At 43.5% G+C, this 13,749-nt stretch overlaps 1 protein-coding gene across 1 annotated transcript; it reads right to left on the bottom strand.

Moving 5' to 3' along the window:
- Positions 1–9,743: 9,743 nt before the first annotated feature.
- On the bottom strand, positions 9,744–12,056 carry LOC146688779 (fish-egg lectin-like). The gene is made up of 4 exons (XM_085437335.1): positions 11,823–12,056; positions 11,519–11,736; positions 11,311–11,435; positions 9,744–10,102 (listed from the first exon to the last, which is right to left on the bottom strand). The coding sequence occupies exons 1-4, from the start codon at positions 11,986–11,988 to the stop codon at positions 9,961–9,963; spliced, it is 651 nt and encodes a 216-aa protein (XP_085293461.1). The 5' UTR covers positions 11,989–12,056; the 3' UTR covers positions 9,744–9,960.
- Between the last annotated feature and the right edge of the window lie 1,693 nt (positions 12,057–13,749).

Here is a 13,749-nt window from a genome sequence, read left to right as displayed (position 1 = left end):
CTGCAGGACCTGACAACATACCTGGCCAGGTGCTTCGGGAGTGTGCTGACCAGCTCGCAGGCATCCTCACGAACATCCTAAACACATCACTGAGCCCAGCTGTGGTACCTGCATGCCTCAAAACCACAAAAATCATCTCAGTGCCAAAGAAGTCCACTGTGTCCTGCCTCAATGACTACCGGCCGGTGGCACTTACGCCCATCATCATTAAGTGCTTTGAGAGGCTGGTATTGAGGCACATGAAAACTCAGCTTCCACTGAATCTGGACCCGCTACAGTTTGCTCATCACCAAAACCGCTCCACAGATGATGCCATCTCATCTGCTCTTCACCTTTCTCTCTCCCATCTCGACAAAAGGACACTTATGTCAGAATGCTGTTTATTGACTTCAGCTCAGCATTCAACACAGTCATTCCCCAGGAGCTGGTAAAGAAGTTGGACTCACAAGGAATAAACACCTCCCTCTGCATTTGGATCTTGGACTTCCTAACTGACAGGCCATAGTCTGTCTTCATAGGAAATAAAACCTCCAAAGTCGTCAGACTGAGCGCAGGATCGCCGCAGGGCTGTGTGCTTGGTCCACTGCTGTTCACCCTGCTAACACATGACTGTACTGCACAGTACAGCTCAAACCACATCATCAAGTTTGCAGATGACACAATAGTGGTGGGTCTCATCACCAACAACGATGAGTGTGAATACAGAGAGGAGGTACAACACCTGGTGGACTGGTGTCAGAATAACAACCTGTCTCTAAATGTTCAGAAGACTAAAGAGATGGTTGTTAACTTCAGGAAGACCTCAATGGCTCACACCCCTCTGCACATCAACGGATCTGCTGTTGAGCTGGTCAACAGTGTAAAGTTCCTGGGTCAGCCGATCTCTCCTGGAACCTGAACACCACCACCATCATGAAGAAAGCCCAACAACGTCTTCACTTTCTTAGGAAACTGAAGAAGGCCAGTCTCCCTCCTCCTATCCTCACATCATTTTACTGGGGAACCATTGAGAGCGTCCTCTGCTGCTACATCACTGTGTGGTACGGGAACTGCACCCTCGCTGAAAACAAGTGTCTGCAGCGCATAGTGAGGACAGAAGAGAGGATCATTGGAGGCCCTCTCACATCCACCTCCCAACTCTATGACAGACACATCATCCGACGTGCGAACAGCATAGTGAAGGACACTCTCCACCCCTCACATGCACTGTTCTCCCTCCTTCTATCTGGCAGACGGTTTCGCAGCATCAAAACCGTGATGACCAGACACTGGAAGAGCTTCTTCCCCCAAGCAGTCAGAGCCCTCAACTCACTACCACAAAAGGACTGATATACACATACGCCTTTACAAACACCTTACAATACTGATCAAAAGACTCAAAAACAACAAAAACTTCCACAAATCCACTACAAACTGGACCTGGGAACAGCATGCTTATTTGCACACTCAGTAACATAGTTCTGAACACATCTAAATTATATTATATTTGCACATTTTGCATTTTGCACATGTCTTTGTCATGTCTCGTCAATGATATCCCGACAATAACTTGAAACTGGTATTAAATACCTACTGCACATTCCACTTTGTATTTTCTCTGTCCTGTCTGTGTTTATCATACAGTTAATATTGTATAGTTACCATTATAGTATTGTATAGAATTGTATAGTTAGTACCCTTTTATCCCTTAATTTTACCGAAACATAGCATGTTATTTATTTGTAATTCCTAGTTTTATATCTCTTGGAGATATATCCTTTATATATTTATAAATGCACCATGGGGGGCTTAGGGTGAAACAGCATTTCGGTACACTGTATACTGTGTATACTACTGTATTGACAATAAAGCTCTTGAATCTTGAATCTGAAGTAAGCCTGCAGTGTGAGAGCGAAGTGCTCTAATAGGGTGATATGGTACTACAAGGTCATTAAGATAAGATGGGGCCTGATTATTTAAGACCTTGTATGTGAGGAGCAGGATTTTGAATTCTGGATTTAACAGGAAGCCAATGAAGGGAAGCCAATACAGGAGAAATCTGCTCTCTCTTTCTAGTCCCTGTCAGTACTCTTGCTGCAGCATTTTGGATTAGCTGAAGGCTTTTCAGTGAGTTTTTTGGACATCCTGACAATAATGAATTACAGTCGTCCAGCCTGGAAGTAATAAATGCATGAACTAGTTTTTCAGCGTCACTCTGAGACAGGATATTTCTAACTTTAGAGATGTTGCTCAAATGGAAGAAAGCGGTCTTACATATTTGTTTAATATGTGCTTTGAAGGACATGTCCTGGTCAAAAATGACTCCAAGGTTCCTCACAGCGTTACTGGAGGCCAAGGTAATGCCATCCAGAGTAAGAATCTGCTTAGATACCATATTTCTAAGATTTTCAGGGCCGAGTACAATAACCTCAGTTTGATCTGAATTAAGAAGCACAAAGTTAGAGTCCATCCAGGTCTTTATGTCTTTAAGACATTCCTGCAGTTTAACTCATTGGTGTGTGTTATCCGGCTTCATGGACAGATAGAGCTGGGTGTCATCAGCATAGCAGTGTAAATGTATGCTATGTCTTCTAATGATGCTGCCTAAGGGAAGCATGTATAATGTAAACAGAATTGGTCCTAGCACTGAACCCTGTGGAACTCCATAATTAACCTCAGTGTGTGAAGAGGACTCTCCATTTACATGTACAAATTGGAGTCTATTAGATAGATATGATACAAACCACTGCAGCGCAGTACCTGTAATACCTACAACATGTTCTAATCGCTCTAATAGGATATTATGGTCGACAGTATCGAACGCTGCACTGAGGTCTAGCAGGACAAGCACAGAGATGAGTCCACTGTCAGAGGCCATAAGAAGATCATTTGTAACCTTCACTAAAGCTTTTTCTGTGCTGTGATGAACTCTGAAACCTGACTGAAACTCTTCAAATAAGCCATTCCTCTGAAGATGGTCTGTTAGCTGTTTGACAACTACTCTTTCAAGGATGTTTGATATGAAAGGAAAGTTGGAGATTGGCATATAATTAGCTAAGACTGCTGGGTCTAGAGATGCTTTTTGAGTAAAGGTTTAACTACAGCCAGCTTGAAGGCCTGTGGCACATAGCCGATTATTAGAGATAGGTTGATCATATTTAAGATCGAAGAATAAATTAATGGCAGGACTTCTTTGAGCAGTTTTGTAGGAATGGGGTCTAAAAGACACGTTGATGGTTTGGAGGAAGTAATTATTGAAGTTAACTCAGAAAGATCAATGGAGAAAAAGAGTCTAACTTAACATCAATGGTACTAAGAGTAGCTGTAGATAATATTACATCTGTGGGATGATTATTGGTAATTTTTTCTCTAATGATAAAAATTTTATTTGTGAAGAAGTTCATGAAGTCATTACTAGTTAACGTTAAAGGGATGGTTGGCTCAACAGAGCTCCGACTGTTTGTCAGCCTGGCTACAGTGCTGAAGAGAAACCTGGGGTTGTTCTTATTTTCTTCAATCAGTGATGAATAGTAAGATGTTCTGGCTTTGCGGAGGGCTTTCTTATAAAGCAACAAACTATTTCTCCAGGCTAAATGATGATCTTGTTATGGTCCTGGGTCGTGTGACCCAGTGTTTGAGTTTTTTATGTATCTTTGGTATTCATTTGTGCCCTAGTTTAGTTCATCTAGTTAATTTCTAGGTTGCTGGTTAGTCCTTTGTTTCTTAGTTGTTTATGTCATCTCCTCCTGTACTCAGTCTCCCTGGTTCGTGCGTCCTGTCTACCTGTCATGAGTCATGTCTGTGTGGTTATGTTAAGTTCATGTCATGTCTAATCTCCATGTTTCCTGTTTTACTTTCAAAGTCTGTGTCCAATGTCAGTGTATTTAGTTTCACTTCTCCTGTCCTGTCTTTAGGTTCATGTGTGTCAGCTGTGATCCCATGTGTGGCCACTTCCCTTGATCATCCCTCATGTGTATTTAGTTTCTGTGTTTCATTCAGTCTGTGGTTGTGTCCCAATTCAGGGTCTGCACGCTTGAAATACGCGCACTACGTGTACTACGTACGGTGCGTACTATAAGTACGAGAAGTGCGGAAGTGAGAGGCTTGTGAAATGGGACGGTATACGCTTCGTCGCGCTGTTCAGGTTGCCTAGCAACCATGATACTAACCGCGAGACACGTTACATACAGCATTGTTTGACAGAAATGAAGGAGAAAAATGTTTTGTTGGTCATTCATTTTTGTCATGACATCACTTTGATTAGTTGAGTATCAGAGGCTGAGACCACAGGACTGTAAAACATGATTGTTGGGCTTCATTTCTGTGCTGAACAGTCATTTAAGATTAGTTAGTAAATAACAATTAGTTAATGTTGTTCATGAGACTAAAGTCATCTCACTGTGGTAATGTAAATATAATATGGCCAATATTATAGTATGCTACTATGCAAGTAACCCCGGCGGAAGGGGCTACATGAATAGGATGAGGGACCTATGGATTCTTCGATACCCAACTTCCACAATGACGGCGAAACAACTAGTAGCTCAGTGTTCCAACATTCGAAAGAAGGGACTGCTCTCACAGCTAGAGATTGACGAGGTACAACACAAATGCTACGGCAAGGAGGAGTCAGGACGCCAGGTCAGGGGGGAGATATCATCACCCCCACCCGAGATTGGGTACATAGCCCCAAGTGCGATAGGAGAAGAATCGTTGAGTGCGAGAGGAACTGACCTGAAAAATAGGATCATGGCCAAGCTTGAAACCTGGATCCCCCGTAGCCGGTTACCAAGATTACGTGAAGTACCCTCAGAAGGTCTGCTAGATGATGTTAATGCAGCACTACGGACAATACCTACAACCACGATTACCGACACTAACAAGCTGATCTACAATACGGCAGCAGTGATCAGTGAGATGCTTGGCTACAAGTTGAACAGCCACAAGGGGCAGTACCCTCCATGGAGAAGGAGGCTAGAGGGCAAGATCAAAGTAGCAAGGAGGGAGGTCAGCCAACTAACGGAGTTGCAGAAAGGTGCGACAAAGAAGGTGCATAAGAAATACAGCAAGCTGGCCATACCTGAGGCCTTGGAAACTGCCAAGCAAAGACTCACAGCCTTGGCCAGCCGCTTGAGGAGGTACACCAGAGAGATAGAAGGCAGGAGAATAAACCAGCTGTTCTCCACAGAACCAGCAAAGGTGTACTCTCAGTGGCAAGGGAACAATAAGAGAACAGCACCACCAAGGCTGGAGACGGAGCAATACTGGAAGAGCATATGGGAGAAGGACGCAACCCATAACGGCGATGCTCAGTGGCTAGTGGATCTGAGGGCAGACCACAGCGACCTCCCTGAACAGGGTCCAGTAACCATCACAGTGGCAGATATCCAAGAAAGGGTCTCCAGTATGAAGAGTTGGACAGCACCAGGGCCCAACATGGTTCACGCCTACTGGCTAAAGAAGCTGACTGCACTCCACGAGCGTCTGGCAGCACAAATGAACCAGCTGCTAGTTAACGAGAGACACCCGGAATGGCTAACCGAAGGTCGGACGGTCCTGATCCCCAAGGACCCCAAGAAGGGACCGGTCCCCTCCAACTACCGACCAATAACCTGCCTCAGCACTACATGGAAGCTCCTGTCAGGCATCATATCGGCTAAGATGAACAGGCACATGGGTCAATACATGAGCGGGACACAGAAAGGAATTGGCAAGAATACCAGAGGCGCAAAACACCAGCTACTGGTAGACAGAACAATCAGCCGAGACTGCAAGACCAGACTGACCAACCTGTGCACTGCCTGGATTGATTACAAGAAGGCTTATGACTCAATGCCCCACAGCTGGATACTGGAATGCCTAGAATTGTACAAGATCAATGGGACCCTAAGAGCCTTCATCAGGAACTCAATGGGGATGTGGCGTACAACACTAGAGGCCAACTCCAAGCCCATAGCACAAGTCACCATCAAGTGCGGGATCTACCAAGGAGATGCTCTGTCCCCACTGCTGTTCTGCATAGGCCTGAACCCCCTCAGTGAGATCATTAACAAGACTGGCTACGGATACCGACTACGGAACGGAGCAGTTGTCAGCCACCTCCTGTACATGGATGACATCAAGCTGTATGCCAAGAGTGAACGAGACATCGATTCACTGATCCACACTACCAGGCTATACAGCAATGACATTGGAATGTCGTTCGGACTGGAGAAGTGTAGTCGGATGGTAACAAAGAGAGGGAAGGTAGTCAGAACTGAGGGGATTGAACTACCAGAAGGCAACATTGCAGACATAGAGGACAGTTACAAGTATCTGGGGATCCCGCAGGCGAATGGGAACCATGAAGAGGCCGCTAGAAAAGCTGCAACCACCAAGTACCTGCAGAGGGTCAGGCAAGTCCTGAGGAGTCAGCTGAATGGTAAGAACAAGATCCGGGCCATCAACACGTACGCCCTGCCCGTGATCAGGTACCCTGCTGGGGTAATAGGCTGGCCAAAGGAGGAGATAGAAGCCACTGATATAAAGACAAGAAAGCTCCTTACCATGCATGGAGGGTTTCACCCCAAGTCCAGCACCCTGAGGCTATACGCTAAGCGGAAGGAAGGGGGCCGGGGACTGGTGAGCGTCAGCACCACAGTCCAGGATGAGACAACGAACATCCAAGAATACATTGGGAAGATGGCCCCAACTGACCTAGTGCTCAGTGAATACCTCAGGCAGCAGAAACCCAAGAAAGAGGAGGGAGACGAGGAACCATCATGGAAGGACAGGCCCCTGCACGGTATGTACCACCGGCAGATAGAGGAGGTGGCTGATATCCAGAAATCCTACCAGTGGCTGGACAAAGCTGGACTGAAAGACAGCACAGAGGCACTAATCATGGCAGCACAAGAACAAGCTCTAAGTACAAGATCCATAGAGGCTAGGGTCTATCACACCAGGCAAGACCCCAGGTGAAGGCTGTGTAAAGATGCCCCAGAGACAATCCAGCACATAACAGCAGGGTGCAAGATGCTAGCAGGCAAGGCATACATGGAACGCCATAACCAAGTGGCCGGCATAGTGTACAGGAACATCTGTGCCGAGTATAACCTGGAAGTCCCGAGGTCAAAATGGGAGATGCCCCCATGGGTGGTGGAGAATGACCGAGCTAAGAGCCTGTGGGACTTCCAGATACAGACGGACAAAATGGTGGTGGCTAACCGACCGGACATAGTGGTGGTAGACAAACAGAAGAAGACGGCCGTAGTGATCGATGTAGCAGTTCCGAATGACAGCAATATCAGGAAGAAGGAACACGAGAAGCTGGAGAAATACCAAGGGCTCAGAGAAGAGCTCGAGAGGATGTGGAGGGTGAAGGCAACGGTGGTCCCCGTGGTAATCGGAGCACTAGGTGCGGTGACTCCCAAGCTAGGGGAGTGGCTCCAGCAGATCCCGGGAATAACATCGGAGATCTCTGTCCAGAAGAGCGCAGTCCTGGGAACAGCTAAGATACTGCGCAGGACCCTCAAGCTCCCAGGCCTCTGGTAGAGGACCCGAGCTTGAAGGATAAACCGCCCGCAGGGGCGTGCTGGGTGTTTTTTTTTTCCATATATATATATATATATATATATATATATATATATATATATATATATACATATATACATATATCACTGACTTTCAGCTTGTTGTGTTTGTGGATATATGACTGACTTTAATTATTAAACATTCGCACATAAATAAGTGACGTCATATTCAGTACTTTTGACAGTTCACTCTTCGGCCGCTCCATCTTATTAGGGAAATGCCACATACATAAATGTAAATTTCAAAACTCAACCCCATCATTTAATTTGTTTTTGATTGAAAATGAATATTACTTAAACTCTCTTAAATTAACTTCCAATAAAAACGGTTTATCATTGATTGAAATTCATTCAGAAATGTTTAAGGAATGAGCTGCCACAACTTTCAAGTACAAAGTTGTTATGAAGTCTGTCACATCCCCCCCCCCCCTTTTTTTTTCCTTTTTTTCCTTTATTTATTTATCCTTCTTATTTCATTGTACTGTATATTGTTACTCTTATTTGCCTTGTATGCCTACTGTGCAAACTGAACTGGAATGACTGACTGTTCGCTTTATGATTTCAATAAAGTTTGGAAGAAAAAAAAAAAAAACCTCTTCGGCCGCTCCCTTCTGCCGTATTTTGCGGCAAAATTCTCCACACCCACCCACCGCCGCGCTATGAATTGTGGGATATATGGGACCACGAAGCGTGCACCGGACTACGCTTGATATTTGGGGAAATCGACAGCGCATTTGGAGTATGCATTTGAAGTACACTTCGAATTGGGACAGCCATCGTCGCGTGGCGGTGACGTAACCGCGCTTAAAATGCGTACTTCAAGCGTGCAGAGCCTTAATTTGGACACAGTCTGTGCCGTGTCGTCTGTGTTCCCACCCTCCATGTTTTCACGGCCAGTCTTTGCATTCATAGTCATAGTTTTCTGAGCCTTCATAGTTTATCACAGTATCAGTTTCCCAGTTTAGTTATAGTTTAGTTCAGTCACTGTGCTTCTGCCTTGTTTGAACTCTATGTCATCAGCCATAATAAAGGCTCGCTTTCAGTTTAAGTTCACCCCCGTCTCCTCACCTGTGTTCACACCTGGGTCCACCACACACACCACTGCACGGTCTGTGGAGACAGATCTTCTAAATTTGTGACACGCTATTTCCTCTCCAGCTTGCATTAAAGATCTCTCTGAAAATATATACCATTGGCCCATAAATAAAACAAATTCTCAATATTCAAGAGGATAAGGCATTGCTTGAAACTTTTTCAGACAACTTGACAGGTAAAAATGCAGCCAAAAAAATTAACTGATTCATTCGAAAGGAATCTTCAGTCAATGAAGAAGTCATTTGAGTTACAAAATGTTTCTCCCACTCAAAATGCAATGCCCAGATGAACAGAATCAACTCTCTGCATTTCCTTACCTGGATGACTGAGCATGCATCAAGACACCACATTAGATAGTTGTCAGTTTATTTAAAGGAGTGTGGCAAAGCTTGTCGAAACTGATGTCAAATCACATCAGCATCAGGTGTCAAATGGTAGAACTGACACACCAAATCAACCATTTTGACAGCCTGCAGTGTGTGAATGAGGAAATTTGATCTTGAACTAAAGATAACTTTAGTTCAAGATCAGGTTGAACTAAGGTTCTCAGGTTTATACCGTTACCACGGAGGATATACAATAACAGAACTTTTTACATGTTGCAGAACAGATGTAGCCTCATGTCATTGTGATGTAAAACATGAATAGGAAACATGAGGACATCAGCTTGTAAGCTATAAGTACATGAAGAAACTGTAAATGACTTATGGTTCAAACTAGCCTACCATCTATTACTATTAGTTCATCTATAGATTCAGCATCAAAAGTAACAAATTCTTGACTTTGACATAATTATGACATTTACGGGTCAATGTGAAGCACTTCTGTTTGAACTGAGGTGGAAAATGGGTGCAGCTACTCTGCTGTACAGGAGGAGGTGTTGTTGCATTGTGCATCTCCCATAGTGGGATTTATAATAAAAGAACACCAGAGGTCTGGACCCTGTTAAACTGATGAATATATAACACCATCATAATCTCATGTAAGCTTGTCTACTATGTGCAATGATCACAAAGAAAAGAGCCAAAACAGTGACAGGAAAGCCAGTAGCTGTGCTGAATAAAACTTGCAAAAATAAAAAACTGAATCCAAACAGTCTCAGCGAATCAAGAGTTTATGAAAGGATGGCAGGTGAATGATACAGAAGTAAATATCTGACAGCATTCTAGTAGTTATGCATGTTGTTGCTGAATCACTTAAGATGTAATCACAATAAAACAATCAATTATTTTCCCACGTGAATTTTTCATTGTTGACATAATGCTGATCAGTTTTTACATTGTTTTATGCGACAGAAGAGGAAAGACTACAACCACTAGTATAAACATTTCAGGATGGTCCCATAGTCAGTCACGACCCACAGATTGCCACGATCATAGCTCACATGGTTGATGCGAGAGGGCATTGGTATTTTGGTCCAGCTCGTGCCTTGTGGAGTGCTGCTGTCGATGCCTTGTCTGTAGAGAGAAGACATTGATACTTAAATCATTGGATCTGTTTTATTTGTGCAATTGAGGGTTTGGCCTCAGCTCCTCGCCATATTATCTATCCTGAGTTAAGAGTTGTAAGTCTCATGGTTGCTCGGTCTGGTGACCCAAATATAATGTTTTTGATTACTTCATGTTCTGTGATTTGGGGGTTTCTCATGGTCTAGTCTGTTGCATTTCTAGCTCCTTTGGTTATTCCTTAGTATTGTTGGTGATTTCTAGTCTTTAGATTTTGTTAATGTTCTGTGTTACATCTAGTTATCTAGGTTTCTATGTTCATGTATTTCCTGTTTTACTTTGGTAGTCTCATGTCCTGTGTTAGAGTTTTCTGTTTTGCTTCCTTCCTGTCTCGTGTGTCAGATTAGGTTAAGCTGTGTCTCTCTTCTGTATTTATTGTGTGTTTTCCTTTGTTCTTTGTCGGGTCGTCTGCATTTCCTCTGCTCTTCTTCACTCCACATTTCCAGGTTTCATGTTTTCTAGTTCAATGTTTCAAGTTTCATGTTCACCTTTTCCCAGTTTAGGTTTTGTTAGTTTCCTTTCTGCCATTTGTTTTGTAATATTTGTTGCAGCCCTAAATAAAGGCTTGCTTTCTGTTAACATCCACCTCATTTGTCTGCATTTGGGTCCGCATTCTCTTCTCTCCACGCCGTCTGCCTTAGCAGGCGTGAAAGGAAGAGGTAAATATGTTTAACAGATGTGAAAAATGAGATTTCTATGATTTCTTTTAAGTGAACACCTAAATGTATTATAGAGGAGAGACAGATCATTCAAAGAATCCACAACTGAAATCTGAAAATTCTTAGTTACTGAGTTTCTGAGTTACAGAAACTATGATGATTATAAGTAAACATTACTAGTTTTCTTTTGTAGCATTTGACTGGTGATTCTACACATGAACATTGTATGGCTCAGTGATCATTACAATGAAAATCGCTTCTAGAAAGATTTAAGCACAAATTGCCTTCGTGAGCAATTTGTTATTCATTTGTGGAGAGGTCATTCTAAGGTTGAAGAGCAAAATAGTGGTTGATCCATTGCATGGATAACAACAGAGGAGTCAAAAACACAATAACCTGATTCAAACAGAGACTGAAAGAGTCAAAGCAAAAAGAAAGAAGAAAGAACAGAAATACTGCCAGGGCTAGTTAAAATGCTTTCAGACTAGATTAAGTGTTTACCTTTGGAAGACTTCTCCTCCTCTAGTTACAACAAAGACGCTTCCATCAGTCCCAATTTCAACCTTTACTGCAAGACCATCCACTTGTATCCAGCCACTGATGCCACAGGTGCTCGGTGTTACTCTCTGTCATGAAAAGCAAATATGGTGAGATGTCTTGATCATACAAATAACAACACAAATGATCATTAAAATAAAAAATAATTTACTGTGAAGTAGATGTTTTGACCTGAGTTCACTCCCCAGCATCCATATTTTGTGCTGCAACTGACATACATTAAAAGCCCAGGCAGGGTTGTCCAGCTCAGGGTGCTCTGTTCCCTGTAGGCTGAGGCAATGGTGCTTTTCAGACAGTGGATGGTGGAGGTGTCAGTAACTCCCACCACCTGACCATCACCTCCAGCATCCACCTGCTGTAAACTCTCACCTGAAGACACACAGAGGTACAGATCATTCATTCAAACAGCTGCTACCGCGCACACTCTACTGTCTTAAGTCTGTGATAAAGCTCACCATTCGCAAAAACAAAGCTGCCAGCTACGTATTTGTAGACCCTGTCGTCGAGGTCAACACCCCAGATTCCTGCAGGTCCCACTGAGACATGCTTCAGGGTGAGTGAGCCCATTTTGTACCACTGTGATCCAAGCAGAAAGTATGCATAATTGTTGCTGTCTGTCATCACAACGTTCCCCTGTCCAGCATCAATCTGTACAGCAGGAAACTGTTGTGGACCCTCCGTGCAAGTGCAGCCTGTGAAGAAAAAAGCACAAGTTAACTCAATGCATGATCTGTCACTTTTAAGGGAAACTTTTTATTTTGCTCTATTTATTTTACCTTCATTGGCTTCAAGAAATATTGCATTGTCACATTTTAAAATCAGGACTTACCATGACTGACAAACGGGTAACTAAGGACCAACAAGAAGGCTGCAAAAGATTTCATATTGTCTGTGAGTCTGTGTGTTAAAGGAATGAATCTCTGCATCTTTGCTGAGCTACTGCCCTATGATAGGTGGGTTTGTGTTACTTTTATAGCACGCTGAAACATTAGAACTGTGAGTCTGACCTGGTTTTCCAGGCAGTTTTCCAGAGCTAATAAAGGAGGAAATGTTTTAGCATTTACTAGAAACTAAGAATAAGAACTTATAAGTGATAACTTCCTGGAGATTATTTACTAGAATCTACAATGGATTTAAATCGGCTCATGGTGTAGTGATCTGTGCTAAACAGATTATTTTCTTCTTCTATTGTTGCGATATAATCACGTCGTGCTGACAATGACCGTATGAAATGTTATCATTCAACAGTTCCCATTCAAGTGGGTAAAAAAATATCTAATAGAGATCTCTTCTCTGAGATATAAATGTTTTTGTTCGTTCATTTGTCTTTTCAGCCAAACTAACCACGAGGATTCATGTTGGGAAATACAGTGGCTTGCAAAAGTATCGGCCCCCTTGAACTTTTCCACATTTTGTCACATTACAGCCACAAACATGAATCAATTTTAGATTTTCAGATTAGATGGACAGCGTTTGTGAACAGCAGTTTTCAGATCTTGCCAAAGATTCTGGATTGGATTTAGATCTGGACTTTGACTGGGCCATTCCAACACATGGATGTGTTTTGTTTTAAACCATCCTATTGTTGCCCTGGCTTTATGTTTAGAGTCGTTGTCCTGCCGGAAGGTGAACCTCCGCCCCAGTCTCAAGTCTTTTGCAGACTCCAAGAGGTTTTCTTCCAAGATTGCCCTGTATTTGGCTCCATCCATCTTCCCATCAACTCTGACCAGCTTCCCTGTCCCTGCTGAAGAGAAGCACCCCCAGAGCATGATGCTGCCACCACCATATTTGACAGTGGGGATGGTGTGTTCAGAGTTATGTGCAGTGTTAGTTTTCCGCCACACATAGCGTTTTGCATTTTGGCCAAAGTTCCATTTTGGTCTCATCTGACCAGAGCACCTTCTTCCACATGTTTGCTGTGTCCCCCACATGGCTTGTGGCAAACTGCAAACGGGACTTCTTATGGTTCTCTGTTAACAATGGCGTTCTTCTTGCCACTCTTCCATAAAGGCCAACTTTGTGCAGTGCACGACTAATAGTTGTCCTATGGACAGATTCCCCCACCTGAGCTGTAGATCTCTGCAGCTCGTCCAGAGTCACCATGGGCCTCTTGGCTGCATTTCTGATCAGCGCTCTCCTTGTTCGGCCTGTGAGTTTAGGTGGACGGCCTTGTCTTGGTAGGTTTACAGTTGTGCCATACTCCTTCCATGTTTGAATGATTGCTTGAACAGTGCTCCGTGGGATGTTCAAGGCTTGGGAAATCTTTTTGTAGCCTAAGCCTGCTTTAAATTTCTCAATAACTTTATCCCTGACCTGTCTGCTGTGTTCTTTGGACTTAATGGTGTTGTTGTTCCCAATATTCTCTTAGACAACCTCTGAGGC

The sequence above is a fragment of the Copadichromis virginalis genome, linkage group LG17, assembly GCF_057382275.1.
Source record: "Copadichromis virginalis isolate Kocher_CV1m ecotype Utaka linkage group LG17, C_Virginalis_male_GT1.1, whole genome shotgun sequence".
NCBI lineage: Eukaryota > Metazoa > Chordata > Actinopteri > Cichliformes > Cichlidae > Copadichromis > Copadichromis virginalis.
Note: the sequence above shows the minus strand (reverse complement) of the source record. Positions and strands in the feature narration are given on the sequence as shown.